The following is a 23,464-nucleotide window of genomic DNA, read 5'->3' on the forward strand; positions in this document are numbered from 1 at the left end:
ACGTAGGGATAGAGGAGCATGGAGGAAGCCTCCCATTCGTCATGCAAGGGCCTCCCCTGCTAGCAGTCTGTGTGCTCTCTCCACTTTAGGGAGCACAAGGATTAGTTTTGCAGCCATATGTGGGGCAGGAGCCTGAACATGAGAAAGGGAGAGGCATGATCCACTGGAAGTGTGTAGTTATGGAACAGAGTGCTTACCTCTACCATCAGCATGCAGCAGCCCCAGAGAGACAGTAGCTGTCTTCCATAGGGTGTAGGTCTGACTCACTTTCACAGGGCTGTAGCATAAATATAATGACATAGCTCTGAGAAAATAAGGAGTGACTGTATACCTTTTCCCCATGTGTAGACAGTAGGATATACATCTCTACCCTTGTGCAGCCAAGGTACTCCTTTCCTTTCTGCTCTGAAAAGTAATTCTAAAAATGGCATCATGGAGTTTCATATTTATTATCTTTCCATTGCTCAAGATCAAATTTGATCACACACATTTAGTAGTAAAAATGTTTTTTCTAACTTCTGGGCTGGACCTTCAGACGTGTTAGGGGCCAGATTTTATTTGCACGGCTAAAGATGCAGATAGGCACCTAGTGGAATTTTCAAAAGTGCTGAGGTGCCTAACTCCAATGGCAGTTAAGTCCTGTTGAAAATCTCACTACGAGGTGCTGAACTCCAATTGGGAGCTATGCACCTAGGAGCTTCTGAAAATTCCATTAGGTGTCTAGCTGCATCTTTAGCAGCTTAAATATATTTAAAAATCTGACCCTATACATTTTCTGGCTTGTGTGGTATCACAACCATTTGGTACGTTTTCAGCATAGGAACAGAGAAGTTAGATAAAACAATACAATGCAACCTTCCAGCAAAAGTATTGTAACAATATTTGATTTTTTTTAGAATTTTTAGAATAATACAGAAGAACCCAAAAACAGAGAGACAAAGCAGGCTGCTCCCTAAGACAGAGAGGCACAGGTCATCTCACTTTATTTTAGACTGCCTGTCTGCTGCCAGAGTATTGCTCACACACTTCCCTACAAAGCCCACTGCCTGCAAGCAGAACCTGAGAATCCCCTGAGCATTTAATGTGATAGCTCTACAATTTTAATAGTTTTTCATACACCAATAAAGATTTTGCTGGCCAAATTCTGCCTCAGTCACATCTGTGCAACCCCAGTCTCTGATACAGCTACCTTCAATGAGGTTGCACTGTAGAAGCATAACTGCAGGTAGAAGCTGCCCCTGTAGTTGGAACCTGGTTAACAGTTCTATTGTCAATGCATGAGCCAGGAAAAAAAAATCCAACTTTTTCTCCTCTCCTGGTGCAATGTTGACAGGAGTACAAAATGTAAATATTTGTATGCAGCAGCACTGACAGGCTCCAATCAAGACAAGGGCTTCATTGTGCTTAGGCACTGTACAGATACATAGTAAGAGACAGTCCCTGCTCCAAAGAGCTGACAGTCTAAATAGACAGGACAGACAAAAGATGGAGTGGAAACAGAGAAGAGAAGTGTCTTACTCAAGATCATGCAGCAGGTCAGTGTCCTATCCAGATGCTTTTTTCACTTGACTACAGCACCTTTCCAAATGGCTTCAGTGATTTAGTGGAGGAAGACAGGTGTGCTTGGAAGTGGAGATAAATGGAATAAACTTGATGAGTAATTTTCCCTGCTATACTACTGTTTTGTTGCTGGCATGGGCATGTAGCACCCCCGCCCCCTCCCAAAAAAGCTTTTGTATAATGCAGATTCACATTAACTTTTGCCTAAGAGCCATATTTATGAGGCATTCTTTTGGAATGAATTTAATACAGTATATGAAAACATGGACAAATGTAAAATGAGATCTGCTGAAAGTCAAGCAAACAAATACAATATCAAGAGGGCAAACATTTGTAATATCAAAATTTTCACTTTGTTTCTTAATCTGAACATATGATGTGAAGCAATAAGTATATTTTTTTGTTATTTAGAGTCTGATTCTGCTGTCTGTACTCATTGGGAAATCAGTTGGACTATTTGTATAGCAAGGTATTACTGAGATTGGTAGAATCAGGCCCTTTATGTTTAACTACAAGCAAGGGTGGTTGGGGGGAAAGAAATCCAGAAACAGGTTTCATTATTTTATCATTACAATGGAAGTGCAGGTGAAATAGGGAGTAACAGGATTACTTTGTCAAGGATGCAGCTGTGTCATTGACCCATGGTGTATTGGCAGGTGATAACTGGAAAAGACGACTGGGCAATTTTCCAACTGGTAGCTGTAGCTGGTAGTAAAAATGCCATCTAGCTGCTGTGGCTGAAATAAATGGTCATTAGGATTGATTAAAGTCAGATTTAGGGTGATTTAAGTAACTTAAAAAGGGGAAACCACAGCCTGTTTATAATGTAATCCTGGAGTTATTTATATGATTGAGTCTGGTACTGTGAAAATGGGCATGTTTATATATTAGAGTCAGTACTGGGACAACAGAGGTGATTTTTTTTTGCTAAGGTAATGTTGGGATGTTAGAACCTTTTAAGCTTTGCTATTTTGTTTTTAATTATAGTATTTGGTCAGTGATTTGTTAGTTTGCCGTGAACTGATTTCAGTTTTTAAATGTATCACTTTATCCTGTGAAATGGTACATTGTCAAGATGTTTTTTCTGCAATATAGGGGTGGGCCAGAGCCTTTAGGACATTTTGAGCCTGATCTAAGTTACACTGCCGTAAATTGACAAGTAACATAAATGAATGGGCTTGAGTCTGATCTTGGTTTACATTGACTTTTTCCCAGTGTAACTGCCCCAGTTTTGCTGGAGCTACTTACCTTACATCTAGAGCTGCTTGGGAATTTTTCAGCTAAACATTTTTTGTTGGAAAATGCCAGTTAAACAAAGCAAACTTCATGGGAATGGGTCAGTTTCAACTAATTTCCCATTTAGAAAGAAAGAAAAGGAAATTTTTTTTTATTTAAAATGACGTTTTACTTCAGAATTCAGGTTAATTTATAGATAATTAAAAAAACCTAAATGAAATATGAGTGATTTAAGAAAACATCTTGGAGTTTTAGTTCATGAACAATTTTTAGATTTCAACTTAATCATGATTTGGACTGGGAAAATGTTTTGAAATCTCAAATTTTTGCAGGATGGGAAAATTGTTTCCTGCCTGGCTCTGCTTAGATTAGTGTGAATGGAGAATCCGGTCCCAGAGATTAAACTGGTATGAAAAATGGCATAAGTGATTACAGAATCAGGCCTAGTGTAGTAAAAGTTTATTTGCTTCAACCTTTACAAAAATATATACAAGTGAAAAGGAATATTTTTGGTTAGGGCATTGGTAAGGAGTTATTTATGAACACAGTGTAATTCTTGGATCTATTCCTTGACTTTACAGTGATAGACTTTAAATATACTATGTCAAATTGTGTATATGTATGTGAAAGTGTAAATTTATTGCTGCATTTATAGTATTAGGCAAGTATTTATTGGCTTTAAACACCATTAGTCTGGAAATCGACCAGAACTTTGACCTCTTTTATGATGTGATTTACTGCTGTGAGCCTTCAAATTCCACGAACTCCATTTAAGTAAGTTTCAGGTTTGGGAAGACAAAAACCTGAGCTAAAGCTGTCTTTAAATCAGTAGGCTTTTTCTAAATAGAACAAGTATATTGAACCGTTGTGACCAGGATGAACATTTAAATTTGTTGTGTGAGAAATGCAACTTAGATTTTTTTTAAGCCATTTCACACAGCAGGTAAAAAGTCCTGATGTGGCTTTTACAAATCTCATTCAAACCTCTGTTTGATACATACAACAAAGTACAAGTGAGCTATGTAACATTTTTATCTTGCTATATCCTACATAGTGAGCCACAAAGAGGTAGGTGAGTGACATGAACATAAAAACAAATGGATAGAAAGTAAGTAACTGGAAAGTTATCACTTAGTGGGTTTATTTTTCATCTTGATGGTTTATCTCAGATTGAGCAAGTTTTGAATAGGAGAGAAATGCTCTCTGAACCATTGCATTAGTACCACGTTTATCAGTATTTTGATTCATTATGTATTTGAATGTTTACATTTGGGCATATCTAAAATACATAGCTTTTCTTTTAATTGGGCATACCAATTAGTGTTGTCAGAACGCCTGTTAATTAAGTAACTGTCCAGTTGCCTTCAAGTAAGGGCTCCTTATCCTGATATCCCTGCTTAAGTGAGTAAAGTGTCTTCATTTCAAATACTCACAGCACAATGGGATTACTCACACAAGTAAAGGCTATGGATTAGACCCTTGCTTTGAAGTGATATACACGTGAGATTCACATGATATTTTTCTTCTTTGTGCAAAGTACAAAGATACTAGATCATCATGTTCTGAGACAAGGTGAATCCTGGAAAAGGATTCACTTTTCAGACCAATGTTCAGTGGTGGTTGTCATGAGTTAGAGTTTTTTCTAGGTTTAGGTACAAGCAATTTGAAGATATTTTCTATAACCCAAAAAAACACATGGGCCTGACTGCCCTTGGGGGTGCGGGGTGGGGGGGGAAGGATGCCTCCTGGAGCTCCCTAATTGAGAGGGAGGAATAATTTGTGGCACCGGTTTAAAGGGGTACAGCAGACTTGTTCCCCTGCAAGGCTGGAAAGCTCTGCTGGCTGGAGAGAGAGAGAGAGAGAGAGGAAGGAGCTACATTTCAGCCTACTTTTCATCCTTGCTGCCCTCTTTCAGGTGAGATGCTGCCAGGGGACCAAAGCCTCTTGACAGCAGCCCCTACACTCAGGGCTATGATTTAGGCTTTCCTGTTGTTGGCCACACAAGTAGAGGCAAAGGCTCCTTTCCTGTTCCTCCCCTGCAGGGCCACTTATGGCAGAGGCACAGCCGGCCTTTAGGGAGCAGCTCACCCCCTCACATCTATTTTAAAAATAGACATAAAAAATGATTAAAGGGAAAACGTAGTAAGGGTTATTACGTTAGCGGTAAGGGGAAAGTGATGTATGGAGAAGGAAGCTGAAGAGTGTCTTGATGTGGCTGTCAGGGTTGCCATATGGTCTCACTTTGACAGTAACGCCAATTGGCAGTTACTCATATGTTAGGGACCTGAGCGTGCTGTCCCTGAAGCCAATGGGAGATTTTCTATTGACTTCAGTGGAAGCAGGAGAGGATCCATAATGATCTACGTTTCATACAAAGTCCAGTTGTAGATATTTGTTGTAGACTACACCTGAGTAGGGGGCAGGGCTTTTCTGACCAGAGGTCCTATAAAGTTAGCCAGCCAGTTAGGCAGCGGCACAGACAGCTGCAGCAGCACAGGAGCTAGCAAGCAGAGCTGTAAACAGGGGAGTTTGAGTGGGAGTTTGTAAGGGGAGTTTGTATTGTGATGCTTGTTTGGGGTTTGCTTTTGCTGGGGGGGAGGGTGGTCTTTTTGGTGTGGCTTGTGTTTCCCAGATTAACAGGATTTAGGTGGGAAGGTGATGACAGATACAGAGGCAGCTGTGGGAGTGACTCCTGTAGTGGAAGACACATTGAGGATGACTGGATGTGGAAGCTGTGGTATGTACATGATCCTGGAGGGGGGAACCGGTAAGAGTTTTTTCTGCATGAAATGCCGTCTGATAGAGCTGATGGAGGAAAAGATCCGAGGTTTGGAGATGCAGGTGGAAAGTCTGGTTGAGTTTAGGAAGGGGTTTGAGCAGATGATGGAGCAAAGATATGAGGTATCTGAAGGGAAAAGCTCAGACTCACAGATGGAAGCAGGGCTGGGGAATTTTGAGGGGAGACTGGGTGAGGAAAGTGGTCAGTGGAAGCATGTGACTAAAAGAACCAGGTAGAGGAAAAGACAGGCTAGTGAAGGAGAAATAGAGCTTAGGAACAGGTTTGCAGAGTTGGAAAATGAAGAAGGGGCTCAGTAGGTACTTGTTGAAGGTGGAAGGGTAAGGAAGAAGAGAAGAGAGGCTAGTCCTATAGGAAAAGGGGAAGAGTCAAGGGAGACTAGACCAAATATGAGCCCCAGGAGGATACAGGATAGGTTGAAGAGGATTATAAGGGAAAATAGGAATGGAAAGAACTTGCAGCCAGAGGGAACAGGGGAGAGACTGGAGAATAGCACTGTCACCAGGAAAAGGCAGGTCTATGTGATAGGGGACTCTTTATTGAGAAGTATAGACAGGCCTGTAACTAGAGCTGATTCAGAGAATAGAAGGGTGTGCTGTCTTCCGGGTGCTAAGATAAGGGATGTAGACATGAGGTTGAAAAGGATCCTAAAGGGAGTGGGAAAGAATCCCCTAGTTATCCTTCATGTGGGAACAAATGATACGGCTAGATTGTCGCTGGAAAGTATTAAGGGAAACTATGCTAGGCTGGGGAAGACGCTTAAGGAAATTGAGGCTCAGGTGATCTTTAGTGGGATCCTTCCTGTTCCTAGAGAAGGGCAACAAAGGTGTGACAAGATTATGACTGTCAACAGATGGCTTAGGCAGTGGTGCTATAAGGAGGGCTTTGGGATGTATGGCCACTGGGAGGCATTCACGGACAGAGGACAGTTCTCTCAGGATGGACTTCATCTCAGTAGGGAAGGCAATAGACTTCTAGGATCAAGGCTGGCACAACTGATAAAGAGAGCTTTAAACTAGGAATTTGGGGGAGATGGTTGGGAGATGTCCAGGTAATCTCCACGCCGGATTTTAGCATTGAGAGGGAAGAAGACGAAGTAAGAAAGGATACAGCCATGGGTAGGAGAATGTATATAAGGAGCGAGGGCGGTGTGGATACTAGACTAATAGGTTATACTGGTTGTAGAATGACTGTGCCTAATAGGGTACAAAATGTGAGTGAGGCCAAACAGCAAAAATTGAGATGTTTGTACACCAATGCGAGGAGCCTAGGTAACAAAATGGAGGAACTAGAGCTACTGGTGCAGGAAGTGAAACCAGATATTATAGGGATAACAGAAACATGGTGGAATAGTAGTCATGACTGGACTACAGGTATTGAAGGGTATGTGCTGTTTAGGAAAGACAGAAATAAAGGTAAAGGTGGTGGAGTAGCATTGTATATCTATGATGAGGTAGAATGTAAAGAAATAAGAAGCGATGCAATGGATAAGACAGAGTCCGTCTGGGCAAAAATTACATTGGGGAAGATAACTAGTAAAGCCTCTCCTGCGATAGTGCTTGGGCTGTAGACCCCCGGGATCTAATTTGGATATGGATAGAGCCCTTTTTAATGTTTTTAATAAAGTAAATACTAATGGAAACTGTGTGATCATGGGAGACTTTAACTTCCCAGATATAGACTGGAGGACCAGTGCTAGTAATAATAATAGGGCTCAGATTTTCCTAGATGCGATAGCTAGATAGATGGATTCCTTCATCAAGTAGTTGCTGAACCGACCAGAGGGGATGCCATTTTAGATTTAATTTTGGTGAGTAGCGAGGACCTCATAGAAGAAATGGTTGTAGGGGATAATCTTTGCTCAAGTGATCATGAGCTAATTCAGTTCAAACTGAACGGAAGGATTAACAAAAATAAATCTGCAACTAGAGTTTTTGATTTCAAAAGGGCTGACTTTCAAAAATTAAGGAAATTAGTTAGGGAAGTGGATTGGACTGAAGAACTTATGGATCTAAAGGTAGAGGAGGCCTGGGATTACTTTAAGTCAAAGCTGCAGAAGCTATCGGAAGCCTGTATCCCAAGAAAGGGGAAAAAATTCATAGAAAGGAGTTGTAGACCAAGCTGGATGAGCAAGCATCTTAGAGAGGTGATTAAGAAGAAGCAGGTTTCAGAGTAGCAGCCGTGTTAGTCTGTATTCGCAAAAAGAAAAGGAGTACTTGTGGCACCTTAGAGACTAACAAATTTATTAGAGCATAAGCTTTCGTGAGCTACAGCTCACTTCATCGGATGCATTTAAGAAGAAGCAGAAAGCATACAGGGAGTGGAAGATGGGAGGGATCAGCAAGGAAAGCTACCTAATTGAGGTCAGAACATGTAGGGATAAAGTGAGACAGGCTAAAAGTTGAGTAGAGTTGGATCTCGCAAAGGGAACTAAAACCAATAGTAAAAGGTTCTATAGCCATATAAATAAGAAGAAAACTAAGAAAGAAGAAGTGGAGCCGCTAAACACTGAGGATGGAGTGGAGGTTAAAGATAATCTAGGCATGGCCCAATATCTAAACAAATACTTTGCCTCAGTCTTTAATAAGGCTAAAGTGGATCTTGGGGATAATGGTAGCATGACAAATGGGAATGAGGATTTGGAGGCAGATATTTCCATATCTGAGGTAGAAGCGAAACTCAAACAGCTTAATGGGACTAAGTCCGGGGGCCCAGATAATCTTCATCCAAGAATATTAAAGGAATTAGCACCTGAAATTGCAAGCCCATTAGCAAGAATTTTTAATGAATTTGTAAACTCAGCAGTAGTACCGAATGATTGGAGAATTGCTAATATAGTTCCTATTTTTAAGAAAGGGAAAAAAAGTGATCCAGGTAACTACAGGCCAGTTAGTTTGACATCTGTAGTATGTAAGGTCCTGGAAAAAATTTTGAAGGAGAAATTAGTTAAGGCCATTGAAGTCAATGGTAAATGGGACAAAATACAACATGGTTTTACAAAAGGTAGATCGTGCCAAACCAACCTAATCTCCTTTTTTGAAAAAGTAACAGATTTTTTTAGATAAAGGAAATGCAGTGGATCTAATTTACCTAGATTTCAGTAAGGCATTTGATACCTTGCCACATGGGGAATTATTAGTTAAATTGGAGAAGATGGGGATCAATATGAACATCAAAAGGTGGATAAGGAATTGGTTAAAGGGGAGACTGCAACGGGTCCTACTGAAAGGCGAACTGTCAGGTTGGAGGGAGGTTACCAGTGGAGTTCCTCAGGGATCGGTTTTGGGACCAATCTTATTTAATCTTTTTATTACTGACCTTGGCACAAAAAGTGGGAGTGTGCTAATAAAGTTTGCAGATGATACAAAGCTGGGAGGTATTGCCAATTTGGAGAAGGATCGGGATATTATACAGGAGGATCTGGATGACTTTGTAAACTGGAGTAATAGTAATAGGATGAAATTTAATAGTGAGAAGTGTAAGGTTATGCATTTAGGGATTAATAACAAGAATTTTAGTTATAAGTTGGGGACGCATCAATTAGAAGTAATGGAAGAGGAGAAGGAACTTGAGTATTGGTTGATCATAGGATGACTATGAGCTGCCAATGTGATGTGACTGTGAAAAAAACTAATGCGGTTTTGGGATGCATCAGGAGAGGCATTTCCAGTAGGGATAAGGAGGTTTTAGTACCGTTATACAAGGCACTGGTGAGACCTCACCTAGAATACTGTGTGCAGTTCTGGTCTCCCATGTTTAAAAAGGGTGAATTCAAACTGGAGCAGGTTCAGAGAAGGGCTACTAGGATGATCCGAGGAATGGAAAACTTGTCTTATGAAAGGAGACTTAAGGATCTTGGCTTGTTTAGCCTAACTAAAAGAAGGTTGAGGGGAGATATGATTGCTCTCTATAAATATATCAGAGGGATAAATACAGGAGAGGGAGACGAATTATTTAAGCTCAGCATCAATGTGGACACAAGAACAAATGGGTATAAACTGGCCACCAGGAAGTTTAGACTTGAAATTAGACGAAGGTTTCTAACCATCAGAGGAGTGAAGTTTTGGAATAGCCTTCCAAGGGAAGCAGTGGGGGCAAAATATCTATCTGGTTTTAAGATTCTACTTGATAAGCTTATGGAGGAGATGGTATGATGGGATAATGTGATTTTGGTAAGTAATTGATCTTTAAATATTCAGGGTAAGTAGGCCAAATCCCCTGAGATGGGATATTAGATGGATGGGATCTGAGTTACCCAGGAAAGAATTTTCTGTAGTATCTGGCTGGTGAATCTTGCCCATATGCTCAGGGTTTAGCTGATTGCCATATTTGGGGTCGGGAAGGAATTTTCCTCCAGGGCAGATTGGAGAAGCCCTGGAGGTTTTTCGTCTTCCTCTTTAGCATGGGGCATGGTTGACTTGAGAGAGGGTTCTCTGCTCCTTGAAGTCTTTAAACCATGATTTAAGGACTTCAATAGCTCAGACATAGGTGAGGTTTTTCATAGGAGTGGGTGGGTGAGATTCTGTGGCCTGCGCTGTGCAGGAGGTCGGACTAGATGATCAGAATGGTCCCTTCTGACCTTAGTATCTATGAATCTATATTGGATCAGGTTTTTTGTGGGAAAACTTTAATGCTTTTAAAAAGTAAACTGTGCATCTCTTCACATTGTGCTTGCTGAAATGCATCATGCTCAGGACATCAGCCTTTCCACAGGAAAACCCACACAATGGAAAGGGAACCCCATGACAATCCCCTCACATTTACCCTCCCCCCTACACTCTCCCCATACTGGAAAACATAGGTGCTGGAACTGGGGGTGCTGCTGCACCCCCCGGCTTGAAGTGGTTTCCATTATGTACAGGGTTTACAGTTTTGTTCAATGGCTCTCGGCACCCCCACTTTACAAATTGTTCCAGCACCCCTGCTGGAAAACCCCAGAATCTGTGAGTATTCTGAGAACTGTGCCACTCTTGGGATTCTGCCAGAGCTATCCACATGGAGGTCCTGTTCCTCCACACTCCCCATTGGCCTTCTATGTCTCTACTCTGCCAGGACTCTGCCAGGACTGTGCAAGGAAGCTTAGTAACTTCGCAGCCAGGGAATGAATTAGTCTTCCTCTGTGTACATTTTTGTGGTTTGTATTATCATTTACTAAATACAGTGCGACATTATTTACATTAGCACAGAGCTCAGAGACTTTTGCAGACCATTGTGGCTTCCCTGCTCTAGGAACTGGACAAAGAGGTCACTGCTGCACACCTCAGAGCTACTCCAAGTAGAAAGACTAACTTCACTCTAATGTTTACATGAACACGAACGAGGTACCTTTTTGAATTTGTGCCAACAGGGTCTATATGGGACAGTTAGATCACAATACATTAGCACACTCTATAATTCACACCCCTCAATCAAAGCAAGCCATCAGTCTTTGAAAGTTATTGAAAACTGCTTTTCTTTATAGATGTATGAATAAAGGAAATAGAGCTTCAGCTGCTCAGATTGTACCACCTGAGGCTCTGGCCCATGGGTGGTTAAAGAATTGTAATGGTAGGTAGGGTTGGGAGTTGGGGAAAACCTTGAGAGAAACATTGAATATATAGTAACACATTAGAAATGAAACAATGTAATATGTAGTAGAGAGACTTTTAAAACATATTTGCCTGTAAAAGAGTTTTTTAAAAAGTAAATTGTAGTTTGATAGGTGGGTTACTTGGAGACAGATTTCTGTTTGTATAGTGAAGACCTATCACATGATGTTGGGGTTGCTATGCTAACTACTCAGACTTCCTGCCGAGCCTGCTAGAGCTTGACCTTAGACACTGTTATCAGGAGCTTGGCAAGCTCTGAGGAGAATTCCCTGTTAGGGCCCAGGGCTTGATCCCTACCGGCATTCCAACACTATAGTAGATGTTAATTTTCCTCTGTTACTTAAAAAGTATGTCCAGCTTGCAGGTGTCTGTTTAGGTGTACTGATTCACCTTTGCCTTGCGCCTTTTGTAGTCACACCATTGCAAGGTGAGCATTTCACCTCCACTTTGCATTCAGTTGGCACTGATATAATTAACTACATAAGAAGCAGGGTAACTGTAGACTGGACCCGTTGTTTGTCTTACTTGGATAGTTTCATTGACCTTAGCGTGAAGGCACAAATCAACACAAATCAGTCTCTCTGCTGTAGCTCTGGCCAAGTAATTCCATTACATGTAATACTGAATGACATATGTCTGACTGGTGACTGTTCTTATTCATGCAACAGCTTTTTAAGGAGACATTTTTTGGTAATTTTTTCCCCATTCTTTAAAATCCATTTTGGGGTCTGATCCTGCATCTACTGTAGTTAATGGGAGTTTTGCCATTGACTTAAATGGGACATAACTGGACTCTTATTGTGTTGGTGTATGTCTTATTTTTGTTTTGACCAGGCTTATAAGAGCCTATTGAATATTTCACACACTTTCCATATAAATAGTATGGAATGTACCGTAAATGGTGAATAATTGTTTTATGAATCAAACTGTTGGCTGTTAAGTCTATAGTAAACACTATCTGTTGGACTGGGAGCATCCTTACAAAGCTTTCTCTGAAATATTAGCAGGCTGGAACTTTGCAGCTGCAAGCAAAAGATCCTTGAACTAAAGTGACTAAAGAAGTAGGGCACACAGCTACAATTTCCTTAATGGATGCAATTAGAATAACTATAGAATTATTTTTTATTTCTGTGTCCTGGGAGCTAAGTAGAAATATTTATAAATGATTAGTTTAATTTTGCTGATGCATTCATCAGAGAAGCCCAAAAGCAGCTGGGAGACTGAGAGGAGCTGTGAACTGAGAACAAGAGGGAGCTCATAAAGGCAAGAGAGACTGAATGGCAGCCAACGGAGCCAAGTAATCCACAGGGCGATGCAGAGGAGCTGGGCAAGAACCAAGCTGACATGCTTCATGGGCTCTTTTTGTCCCTCCTCTTCCCCCCTACCCCTGAGGCCCATCAAGTAACTCCCCTTTTGTGTTAATCTGAGCAAGGAAAAAAGTTAGCTTAATTAAAAGCCTGTCTTGTCTTCATGTTCTAAAGAAGCTAGAGTAAAATAACATGCTCTCCTGACTGAGAGGGAGGGGCAGGAGTGCCTGATCAGGTCTCACCCTGACAGTCCCATTCAGTGTTAAGAACGAGGACAGGGAATCAGTTCATTCAAGTGGATGCTGTTTATTGAATGGGACATTCTCTCCGTAAAACCCCACATAAAATCTATCACGCCTGTTCAGGAAGGAGGCAAAAACATCTTGTGTATGAACAGACCCTTTTCTATAAATAAATAAATGAGAGCACCAAAGAGGTTTTAGCGAATGGAGGTGATGAAAATCTTATGTGATAGATTATGAGACATGTCCCTTCATATGCCTCCCTCTTCCCTCATGGCACTTTAACAAACTCTTTTGGAAGAGATTCCAACTGATTGCTTAGCTCTGTTTTTTGCAGAGTACCAACAGATACCTGAAGCTGCTATTCCTGATGAGAACTACAGGTGCTGGCCTTCTTACCATCACAAGGGCTGCCTCCTCTCTGTGTTCAATGTCAGCGAAGCCATCGAGGTCTGCGAGAATCACTCCCAGTGCAAAGCTTTTGTCCTCACCAACCAGACAACGTGGACAGGTAACGGGTGCCATTGAACAAATGCAGCAGCTGGTGCTAATAATCCAAAACAAGCTACTGGCCCATATAAATATGTAGGGTTTTGAAACCATCTGGTGAATGAATTACACTGAAGTAGGCTCATGGGAGCATAGTTGCTAGAGATGGGAGGATGTCTCTTAACCCTCAGTTGGAGCTGAGCAGAGGAGATGGGCTAGGCTGTACTTTATTTGTGCTCCATAGAGGGGGTCTGTGCACTGACTAAGAATAGCCTGGCATGAGGGGATCAATTGGAGGCAGCTGGACAGGGATCACAGGGACTTGACCTTCCTGGGAGTTTTCAGATGAGTAAGATAGGCAAGATTTGGTCCAACATTTGAATTTGAAAGAAACATTCAAGTGCATGTGATCTGGTTTGAAATTAGGCCAAACAAGTTCTCTCATCCCTCCTTCTATCACTCAGCTGTGACCCTCTGGCAGACAGAAGAGGGTCCTGATCTTGACAGGAATGCTGTGCTGTTGTCAGCTGTAATAAATAAACAGCTGGTGTTCTGGTTTAGATGCAGTTTGTTGGTAAGGAAAGTTGGCACAACCTTCTAGACAAAGGATGGTTCAGTTGCTAGGGCACCGTCCTAGGATTTGGGAGAGCTGGGGTTAAATCTCTGCTCTGCCACAGACTTCCTGGGTGAGCTTGGGTAAGTCATTTCACGTCCAGAGAAATGTCTACACTGTGTGTGAAAACCTGTTGCAGTGAATTTAATTTGTGCTACAGCACTAAAAACAGCTGTGGAGATGTCTGGGCTTGGGCAGGAGCTTGGGCTCTGAAGCTTGGTGTGGGGTGAGGTTTGGAGCCTGAGCTGCACTGGATACCCAGCTGTTTTTGGTGTGAGCCTGTCGGTAGCCCTGGTAACTGAAATTTGCTGCTGCATGTTTAAAAATTAGTCTAGATAGACCATCCCTGTCTCCGTTCCCATCTGAGGGGACGATAGCCCTTCCCTACCTCAGAGGGGTGTTGTGATTGTGAGGGGCTCAGATACTGTGGTAATAGGAGCCATACAAATACTTGAGACTGTAAACCCCTAGTTTAAAGAAACGATATTACTGCATAATAAAAATCTCCTTCAGGTTCTCCGCACAGTAGTGTTCTGCACTGGGAAAGTCCGTTCTAATCTTAAAAGTCATTGTGTACTAAGATCTATATGTAAATGATGCTACAATAGTGACACAAAAAGGGAGTAAAATGGTTAAGGCAGAAATGTAAAAATGACAACACTACCTGGGCATAACATTGGGCTTCTTTACCTGCTCGTGCATTGTGCCCCATTGTGGGTAGATGGCAAAGATGCAGGCCTACATATTTAGAAGTGGCCACTTAGTTTGGTACCTTGGTTTCTGGTGTCCAGCTAGAGATACCCTAAAGCTGATTCTCAGTTAGTGTAAATCAATGGAGCTTTGACTTCAGTGGAGCTATGTTAATTTAGACCAGGCCAGAATCTGGCTCTTTATCTCACTCAGATACCCCAAAACTGGAGGCACCCACACTAGACACTTTATTAAAAAAAAAAAGTTGTCTATAGGATGATATTCACTGAAAGGTGTGGTATGCAGCTGTGGGTCGTCACATCTATTGTGCACCCCAAAGACATGAATAGAAGCTTACCTGGAACCAAGAATATATCACAGGTTTATGCAAGTCTTATCCTGAGGAGCCAATGCTTTCTAGCTGATCATACCATACTGTCCATTTCATGACAATCAGATTTATCAAATATGTCACTAAAAACACCTTCTTGAGCTCTGGTGAGATTTGTAGGAAGAAAGGAACAACTCCCTTAATTGAATATCGCCATCAAAATAAATCTTTAAAATAATACTTAATTGCTGCTACATTATCACTTTATTCTCAGGCATTCTGATGAGTTATTGATTATTTAAAACCATAGTTGTTGGCATACAGATCAGATTTTTAGGGAAATGATGTTATCCATTTTAAGAGGCAGGATTTGTGGGAATAACATTTGGCTGTATTACCTTGAGACAGAAGGTAGGGGAAGGTTGAATAACTGCATAAGGACATAGTAGTGTACATTCCAGTGACTCTCCTTTATCAATTACAGTGGGTGCGTTAGGGATTTCAATAAGCAGGGACCACATCCAGATAGAGGGGATGTAAGAAAGATCCTAGTTTGACAAGCATGATGAGAGCAGAAAGGGCTAGCGAGGCAGCAGCAAATACCAACAACCAACACTTTACTGAAGGACAGCCTTAAATGAACTCTGGCTTATGAAAGGATTGATTTATGTAATGGAAACGGTACAGGCTGCCCATCACTCAGTGTTTTTGTTGTACTAGTTTGTTGGTAAGAGTGGAAAATCTGCTACAGTTGACTTAAAAATCTGAGCTGCAGAACAACAGGAGATGACTTATTTAGTATCTGTGTTTCAGACTAGGCCAAATTTGGTGCATATACATTTTTTGTGTAGGTTCAAGCAGTCCAAAAAGATGATATTGCATGATCTAGTGAATGCTCTTCATTTAAGCTGTTATCCAGAGCCCATTAAAGTCAATGGGATGACTTATAGAAGCTCCTTCAACTCTATAAATAAATCAGATTAATACAATTTTAATCTTGAAATGCTTCCCTTAGTTACACCTGGGCAACCCCACAGAGCCAAATCTTGACCACACATATCTTGGCATCTACCTGGAGTAGGCCAAATTCTGCTCTGAGTGATACTGGTTTGAATCCATAATAAACCTGTGGAAATCAATGTAGTGTTGGTGTAACAGAGAAGCACTTTGGCCCTTGTGACTTCAGCAGAAAGACTAGATTTATACCAGTTTAAGAGAGAGAGGAATTTGGCCTCCTGTGTAGTTTAAAGAATGCAGAAACAGAATCAGGATATGAGATTTCAATGTTTGGAATAGACCAAAATGTTGGTAATCACTTCTAATTATTTTCTTCTTTCATGTTCTGTTTAGGTCGGCAGCTTGTCTTCTTCAAGATGGGCTCAAATCATATCGTGCCTGATCCTGACAAGATAACATATGTGAAAGTGACAGGCTGACAGCTTAAGTGGCTTAGTCTGACTTGTAAATGACAGGAGCTGTTTGTGTATAAATATAGACAGCTGTTATGTACAAGATGTCTGCGGGAGGGAGAGATAATTGCACTATTACTCATTCTAATCTAGAGTGCTAAGCAAAACTTTAAAGAAATAACCTGCATGATCAGGATGAATGTGCAATACAACAATGTTTTCAAAATGTGATTTTTTTAAAACAAAACAAAATACAAAATGTGATACACTGTTGGAATATAAGTTGGGATATAAAGCAGTAGGTAACCCAATCCTTTCTAACCAAGATTAATTAGGTCTGTACATATTTGCACAGACCTGGAAGTTCATAATTTCCACAGGAAGTCTGGGTCCTCCGCCATGATATTTATTTAGACAAGTACAATCACTACAGAGTTAATGAAGCTTATCAGTTACAAAGCTTTAAATATCAAATGTTATAGAAGACAATCAACATTTATGTCAATGTTATCAGATATGCAAGACCAAAAACATTTGTAGAAATACTATGGGCCTGTCATCAATGGATCTCAGCCATATTTATAATTTCAAAAATGTAGCCAATTTTCATTTTGTTTTAAAAGTTTATGAAAACATGTATTTTTAATTTAATAAAGCCATATTTCAGTTGTTTAGGCCCTGATCCAGCAAAGCACTTAAGCATATGCCAACTTTAAGCATGAGTAGTCCCACTGAAGCCATGGGGACGTAAGCCCATGCTTAAGTGCTTTGCTGAATAGGGATAGCTTTAAGTATATATTTAAGTGTTTTGCTGAATCAAGGCCTTAATCACTGTCCAAAATATTCCCTAAGGTATTTCACTGACAGATCAGCAAAGCAATCTAGCAGTTTGAACAACACAATTTTTGATGAAAATCTTGCCCTAGAAGACTTTCCATTTGTATTATCCTCAAATCCTTGGTTTTCTAAGGTGCTTCTTACTAATTCTTAGAACAAATGAAATGAAAAATGAAAACTAGCCTGAAATTCTATATAAATAGATGCATTTTATAGGCATAGTGTGTCTAGAGGATTTGCTTTCAGTGAAAGCAATAAATTAAATGCTAAAAGTGACCAATGTCATACTGTTTTGTAGTTTGTACATTCAGAAATTTTTGTACTTTTGTTTCTTAAATTGTTTATTTTTGTAAAAAAAAATAAAACTTTAAATTTGTCATTTTTTTTCTGTGCTGCAGACTAAAGCCTGAACTCTGTGAAGATGTATGTAAGTTCTTAACATAGAATAGTGTGAGTCATGTGCACAAATCTTTGCAGAATTGGGATCTAAGAGAACCCAATTCTGCCTTAGGATATACACGACTCCCTACTGACTTCAGTGGGAATCTGGTGTGCATATCCAGGAGCGAAGTTTGGCCCTGTATGTGTGTTTGTCTATACTGAAATAAGTGACCTTTAGGTCAAGAGACCATGTTTCAGTATTCAGAGTAGCAGCCGTGTTAGTCTGTTTTCGGAAAAAGAAAAGGAGTACTTGTGGCACCTTAGAGACTAACAAATTTATTAGAGCATAAGCTTTCGTGAGCTACAGCTCACTTCATCGGATGCATGTTTCAGTAGCTTCTCTTTCTCTGTGACTTCAGTCATGTGAATATAGGTCACTGGTGTTCAAACATTTTTAATTAACAGTGGATTAGAATAGAATCTGAAGTAATTAATCATAGGACTAAATTTTGTTTGTCTTCTCTGGGCTCTGCTCAGGGCAGTGGGGGACAGGGAGGAAGGGAGCTGCAGCTGTGAAGCAGAAGTTCTCTCAGCTTTCTGCCTATGTGGGAGAGGATGTTCTTGGGGCAGCACATTCAGCAAAAATCCTTACCTCACTGCACATAAGAACATAAGAATGGCCATACTGGGTCAGACCAAAGGTCCATCCAGCCCAGTATCCTGTCTGCCAACAGTGGCCAATGCCAGGTGTCCCAGAGGGAGTGAACCTAACAGGTAATGATCTAGTGATCTCTCTCCTGCCATCCAGCTCCACCCTTTGACAAACAGAGGCTAGGGACACCATTCCTTACCCATCCTGGCTAATAGCCATTAATGGACTTAACCTCCATGAATTTATCCATTTTTCTTTTAAACACTGTTATAGTCCTAGCCTTAGCAACCTCCTCAGGCAAGGAGTTCCACAGGTTGACTGTGCGCTGAGTGAAGAAGAATTTCCTTTTATTTGTTTTCTTTATTTTGATAGCCTCTCTAATCTCTCTTAGCATTTCATTGTCACTATCCCTGTCCTGGTCAGGTGGTTGATAATAGATCCTTGCTGTTATATGCTTATTAGAAAATGGAATTACTATCCATAGAGATTCTGTGTCAGGTTTCAGAGTAGCAGCTGTGTTAGTCTGTATATGCAAAAAGAAAAGGAGTACTTGTGGCACCTTAGAGACTAACACATTTATTTGAGCATAAGCTTTCGTGAGCTACAGCTCACGTCATCGGATTCTATGGAACATGTGGAGTCATTTAAGATTTTTATTTCATTTGATTCTACATTTTCTTTCACATAGTGCCACTCCTCCCCCACGACCTGTTCTGTTCTTCCGATATATTTTGTACCCCAGAATGATTGTGTCCCATTGATTGTCCTCACTCCACCAGGTTTCTGTGATGCCTATTATATCAATATCCTCCTTTAACACGAGGCACTTTAGTTCACCCATCTTATTATTTAGACTTCTAGCATTTGTGTACAAGCACTTTAAATACTTGTCACTATTTATTTGTCTGCCCTTTTCTGATGTGTCAGATTCTTTTTGTGAATGTTTCTCATCTGATCTGGCCCATACTTCATCCTCTTCCATCCCCTCCTCCTGACTACAATCCCGAGAATCTCTATCAATAGACTCTCCTCTAAGAGAAGTCTCTGTCCGATCCACTGTGCCTCTGCAGCAATCTGTTTTCCCCCATCTCTCAGTTTAAAAACTGCTCTGAGAATGGCACCCTTGAGGTCCTGGATTTCAGTCTCTTTCCTAGCAGCCTAAATTTGGCCTCCAGGACGTCTCCTACTCTTCCCTATGTCATTGGTACCTACATGTACCATGACCACTGGCTCCTCTCCAGCACTACACATAAATCTATCTAGATGCCTCGGGAGATCCGCAACCTTCGCACCAAAGAGGCAAGTCACTATACAGTTCTCCTGGTTATCACAAACCCAGGTATCTATGTTTCTAATGATCGAATCTCCCATTACTAACACCTGCCTTTTCCTAATGACTGGAGTTCCCTCCCCCAGAGAGGTAACCTCAGTTCGAGCGGATATCCCAACATCATCTGGAAGGAGGGTCCCAACTATGGGAAGGTTTCCCTCTGATCCCGTTGACTGCTCTCCTACTCTGGGCCTTTCATCCTCTTTAACAGCGCAGGGGCTGTCTGACCAGAGGTGGGACAGTCTACTGTGTCCTGGAAAGCCTCATCAATATACCTCTCTGCCTCCCTTAGCTCCTTCAGTTCTGCCACCCTGGCCTCCAAAGCCCGTACACTGTCTCTGAGGGCCAGGAGCTCCTTGCACCGAATGCACACAAATGCCACCCGCCCACAGGGCAGGTAATCTTACGTGCTACACCAAGTGCAATAAACAGGATAGCCCCCACTCTGCTGCTGGGCTTCTGACTGCATTCTCTTCTACAGCTACCTAGGTTAGTGATAGGGTTTTTGTTTAAATCAAGAAGTTTTGATTACAATTTAGTTTAAAGGTTTTAAAGAATGGCAAGTGTACCTCGCCCGCTTTCCAAACCCCCTCTTGAAACTCTCCCTGCTAGCGGTCCCTGGTTGCTTGCTCACTGCTTTATAAAGCCCTGGCCTTCTTGATAGCTCCGCCCCCTGACTAAGGCTCAGCCAATGAACAGAGGCTTCTAGATTTCAAACCTTCTTTAGAAGCTCACAGCTTCCAACTGCCGGCCACAGCACACAGTCTTTCAAACAGACAGACAAACAAGCTCAGCACACAGCAAGTAATCCACAAACACACACTACAGACAGCCACTTACCCCAAGGGTCCTGTATTTGCTCCTCCACCTGGAGAACTCCCTCTCGAAACTCCCTGTTAGTGACTGCAGTTTCTCAGAGATCACTTATACTGTAATAATGTCTCACAAATCACTAAAATGACATGCTATAATTCACAGATTAGCATTTTAGCTGCTGCAATAACTGATTGTATAATTAGGAGTCCATCATTCATTTAATGGTGATAAACACACAGTAAGGAGTCTTTTAAAATTCATTACACATCACACAAACACATACTGTACTTAGATGTACAGACCATTGAAGTGATCTACCTTATTGGTATTGAGGTGTCAGTACATACTTTGAAAGCCTTTAACCCTGGTTGTGTGCCTTCATATTAAACATTACGTAAAATACATTAATTTTTTTAAAAATGCAAAGTATTTTATAAATGGTTGTCTAATTAGTCATTTTACTAAATAAAAAGTATCCAACAGTTTTTTAAATTTCAAGGAAAAAAAGAAATCCAAAGGCTAATGATCAGGATAATTTCATTCTACCCTTTCAAGTTTTCCTAAAAATATCTGAAACCAAAAAAACATCCTGCCCTGTGGAAACTGAAAAACTGTCAAAACAATTCTCACCAAAATTTGCAAAAAGAAAGAAATGTAGCTTTGAGCCAAAAGACTGGATGACAAATTTCAGTGGTGATCAATTTTATATGGATCGTTTGATAAACCTTTGAAAAGAGGGGTTTCCTATAGAAATGCTGATAGAATCTTAACAAGAGAAGCACTTTAGTACAGTAAGTAGTTCTAAGCTGAATAACCACTGGTAACAGAAATATTTACTATCTAGGGCAGTGTGTCTTTGGCAGCTTAAGATCTGATTCAGCAAATGCTCGGATTGGTTCTTGTGGCATTTATTTATTTGGTGTATGCAATATAGTCAAGCCACGATGTTCAAGGCACGAAGACCTCCAGGAAGTGGAGTCATTTTGCAGTCCCCAACCCTGTGTCATGTTTTGTGGCTGCCCACATTGACACTGACTGTCTCTAAAATGCCACCAAAATTCTGCTGCAATACAAATTCATGTCCAGTACAAAACTGGTTCAGAAGACTGCTTTGCCATAAATCAAACCCAGCTAGACGTTGGGTAGGGTCTGAGACAAGATAATTGTGTTACTTTCTCTGTGGACCATGAAGCTTACCAAGCATCCCCTACCTTAAATCCCTCACCTGTTAAACTTATCCACAATGGGCAACGTGAGGGCAGACTACCATGTAGTGGATACTTGTGGCATGGAAAACCCTGAGATGATAACCCACAGTATAAGAAGACTCACAAAAGCAATTTGGCAGGTTTGATCCAGTCAGACCCTTCTAGACTTGGAGCAGCAATCATATATAACTTCTTTCTGGAAAAAGGTATTTTTATCTTTTCTTGAAGGCTTGGACTGTTTCTTACATTTCCTTGGCATCTTCAAACAGCTTCCTGCAGCTCCGAAGTGGGAAAAGGAAAGACGACACCAACTAGGCTCTACATGGTTGATTCTTGGTATTAAAAAAAAGAAATAAATCCTGAGAGCTGAATAGAGATTTACTCAGTGCAAAACCAACAGACTGCATATGAAATGAACTGCCAACAATGTACTGAATGAGCCTGGGGGAAGTGAGAGCTATAAAATAGTGAGCATTGTTCACAAAAGGCTCTATCTGATCATTTGTATAAATCTGACAGGGCGTAAGGAAGGCCTGATGACTCTTGGAAAGGCTTGAAAGTTTAGGGGTCTGTTAAGATCTGCAGTCCCTTTGCTACAGGAGTTAATACAGGAAACTACAGGCTAGGAGTGATTACTTAACAGCTAGTCCTACCCCTGCCAGACACTGATTGATCAGCAGACAGCCATCAGAAGGGATGGAGTAGAAGCCTATTTGAATGAACCTGAATAAGCAGTTGGTGAAATGTGGTAGAATACTGCTACTATCCAGGGAGGAAAAGCAAAGGGGATACACTAGCGGAATCCAGTGACAAAAAGACTAGAAGGAGCCATGAGACAGAGATTGGTATTGCCAACCTTAAGCATTTGAAAATCGCTAGTCAATCCTACAAAAATCATGAGATTAAAAAAATTCTAATTTTTCTTTGCTGTCTGGTTTTTGAGGGACCCCGTGGGTCATATTTCCAAGTGTTTCTCCACTACCAGAAGGGATAGAAACTTAGCTTTTCTAAATATGAACACTGAAAGTTCTCACATAAAATCCACGGCTCTTTGAGTCAGCTGACTAAGAAAAAACACCAAATATAATTAAAATTGCAGTACAAAGCACAAGAACCAGAAATAGATACAGAAGTACTCAAACTTTAGTCCAGAGAACTCTTCCTTGTGTCTTGTACAATAAAGAAATAAGTAAAGCCAGTCAAAAATTGGGAAAAATCTTCATGAATATTTTCTTAGAAAATGGTCCTAATTTTTTTTGGTCAAAATTTGAAATTCTAATGAAAAAACTGAGGATTTTTTAAAATAAAAGTTTGATAAATACTTTATCCAGTGTCAAACATCTGTGGAAACAAGCAGAGGGGGATTGGGAAGGGGAGAGGGATCCATGAAAGGGTCTCTCTCTTACAAAGTGTCCCACAGAATGGAAAAGCCAGAGAACCCTGGATTAATAAAAAAAACCAGAAAATTATGAAATACCGTTAAAACCAATGTCTACTCAAATTTAGTGGACTTTTTTGGTAATTGGAATTTATCAAGAATGTAATTATTTTTTGATTTCCACATCTTCTAAGCTACAACAATAGTGATTAGGTAGGCATGAGCCAATTTCCTTTTTTGTAATTGCAGCATAAGGTCCAGTGCCACTTACAGCTCTCACTGTATGGTCACGTGCTCTGCCCTCCATCAGACAGACCGAGAACTTGAAATCTCTACGTTTTCAGGTCTACCTTTTGTAGACTTTCAAGTCCTGTATTTTTATTTTCAATCTTTTAGGAGATGCATATGAAAGTTTTGGGAAAAACCCAAAACCCCATTGTCCCTTCATTGTGTTAGCAGTTGCCCTGGGTCAGTAGCTGCACCTTTACCAAAGGGGAAAGTAACTACATTAAAAAGCAGTCGCCCTCATTTTGAAATTGCCCTTGATTTAAAGCCACAGGGAAAATAACTTATTTAATGGAAGCTCCTTCCTGTAAACAA

General features: G+C 40.8%; 1 protein-coding gene across 1 annotated transcript in view; it reads left to right on the forward strand.

Annotated features, from left to right (window-relative positions):
- PKDCC (protein kinase domain containing, cytoplasmic) overlaps positions 1-17,264 on the forward strand; it is a 50,373-nt gene extending 33,109 nt beyond the window's left edge. The window contains exons 6-7 of the mRNA XM_038397708.2: positions 13,068-13,241; positions 16,204-17,264. Of these exons, the coding sequence (XP_038253636.1) occupies positions 13,068-13,241; positions 16,204-16,289 (260 nt within the window). The 3' untranslated portion in view covers positions 16,290-17,264. The remainder of the gene's footprint in view (positions 1-13,067; positions 13,242-16,203) is intronic.
- Positions 17,265-23,464: the final 6,200 nt, after the last annotated feature.

Source organism: Dermochelys coriacea, chromosome 3 (assembly GCF_009764565.3).
Source record: "Dermochelys coriacea isolate rDerCor1 chromosome 3, rDerCor1.pri.v4, whole genome shotgun sequence".
In the NCBI taxonomy this organism is placed as follows: domain Eukaryota; kingdom Metazoa; phylum Chordata; order Testudines; family Dermochelyidae; genus Dermochelys; species Dermochelys coriacea.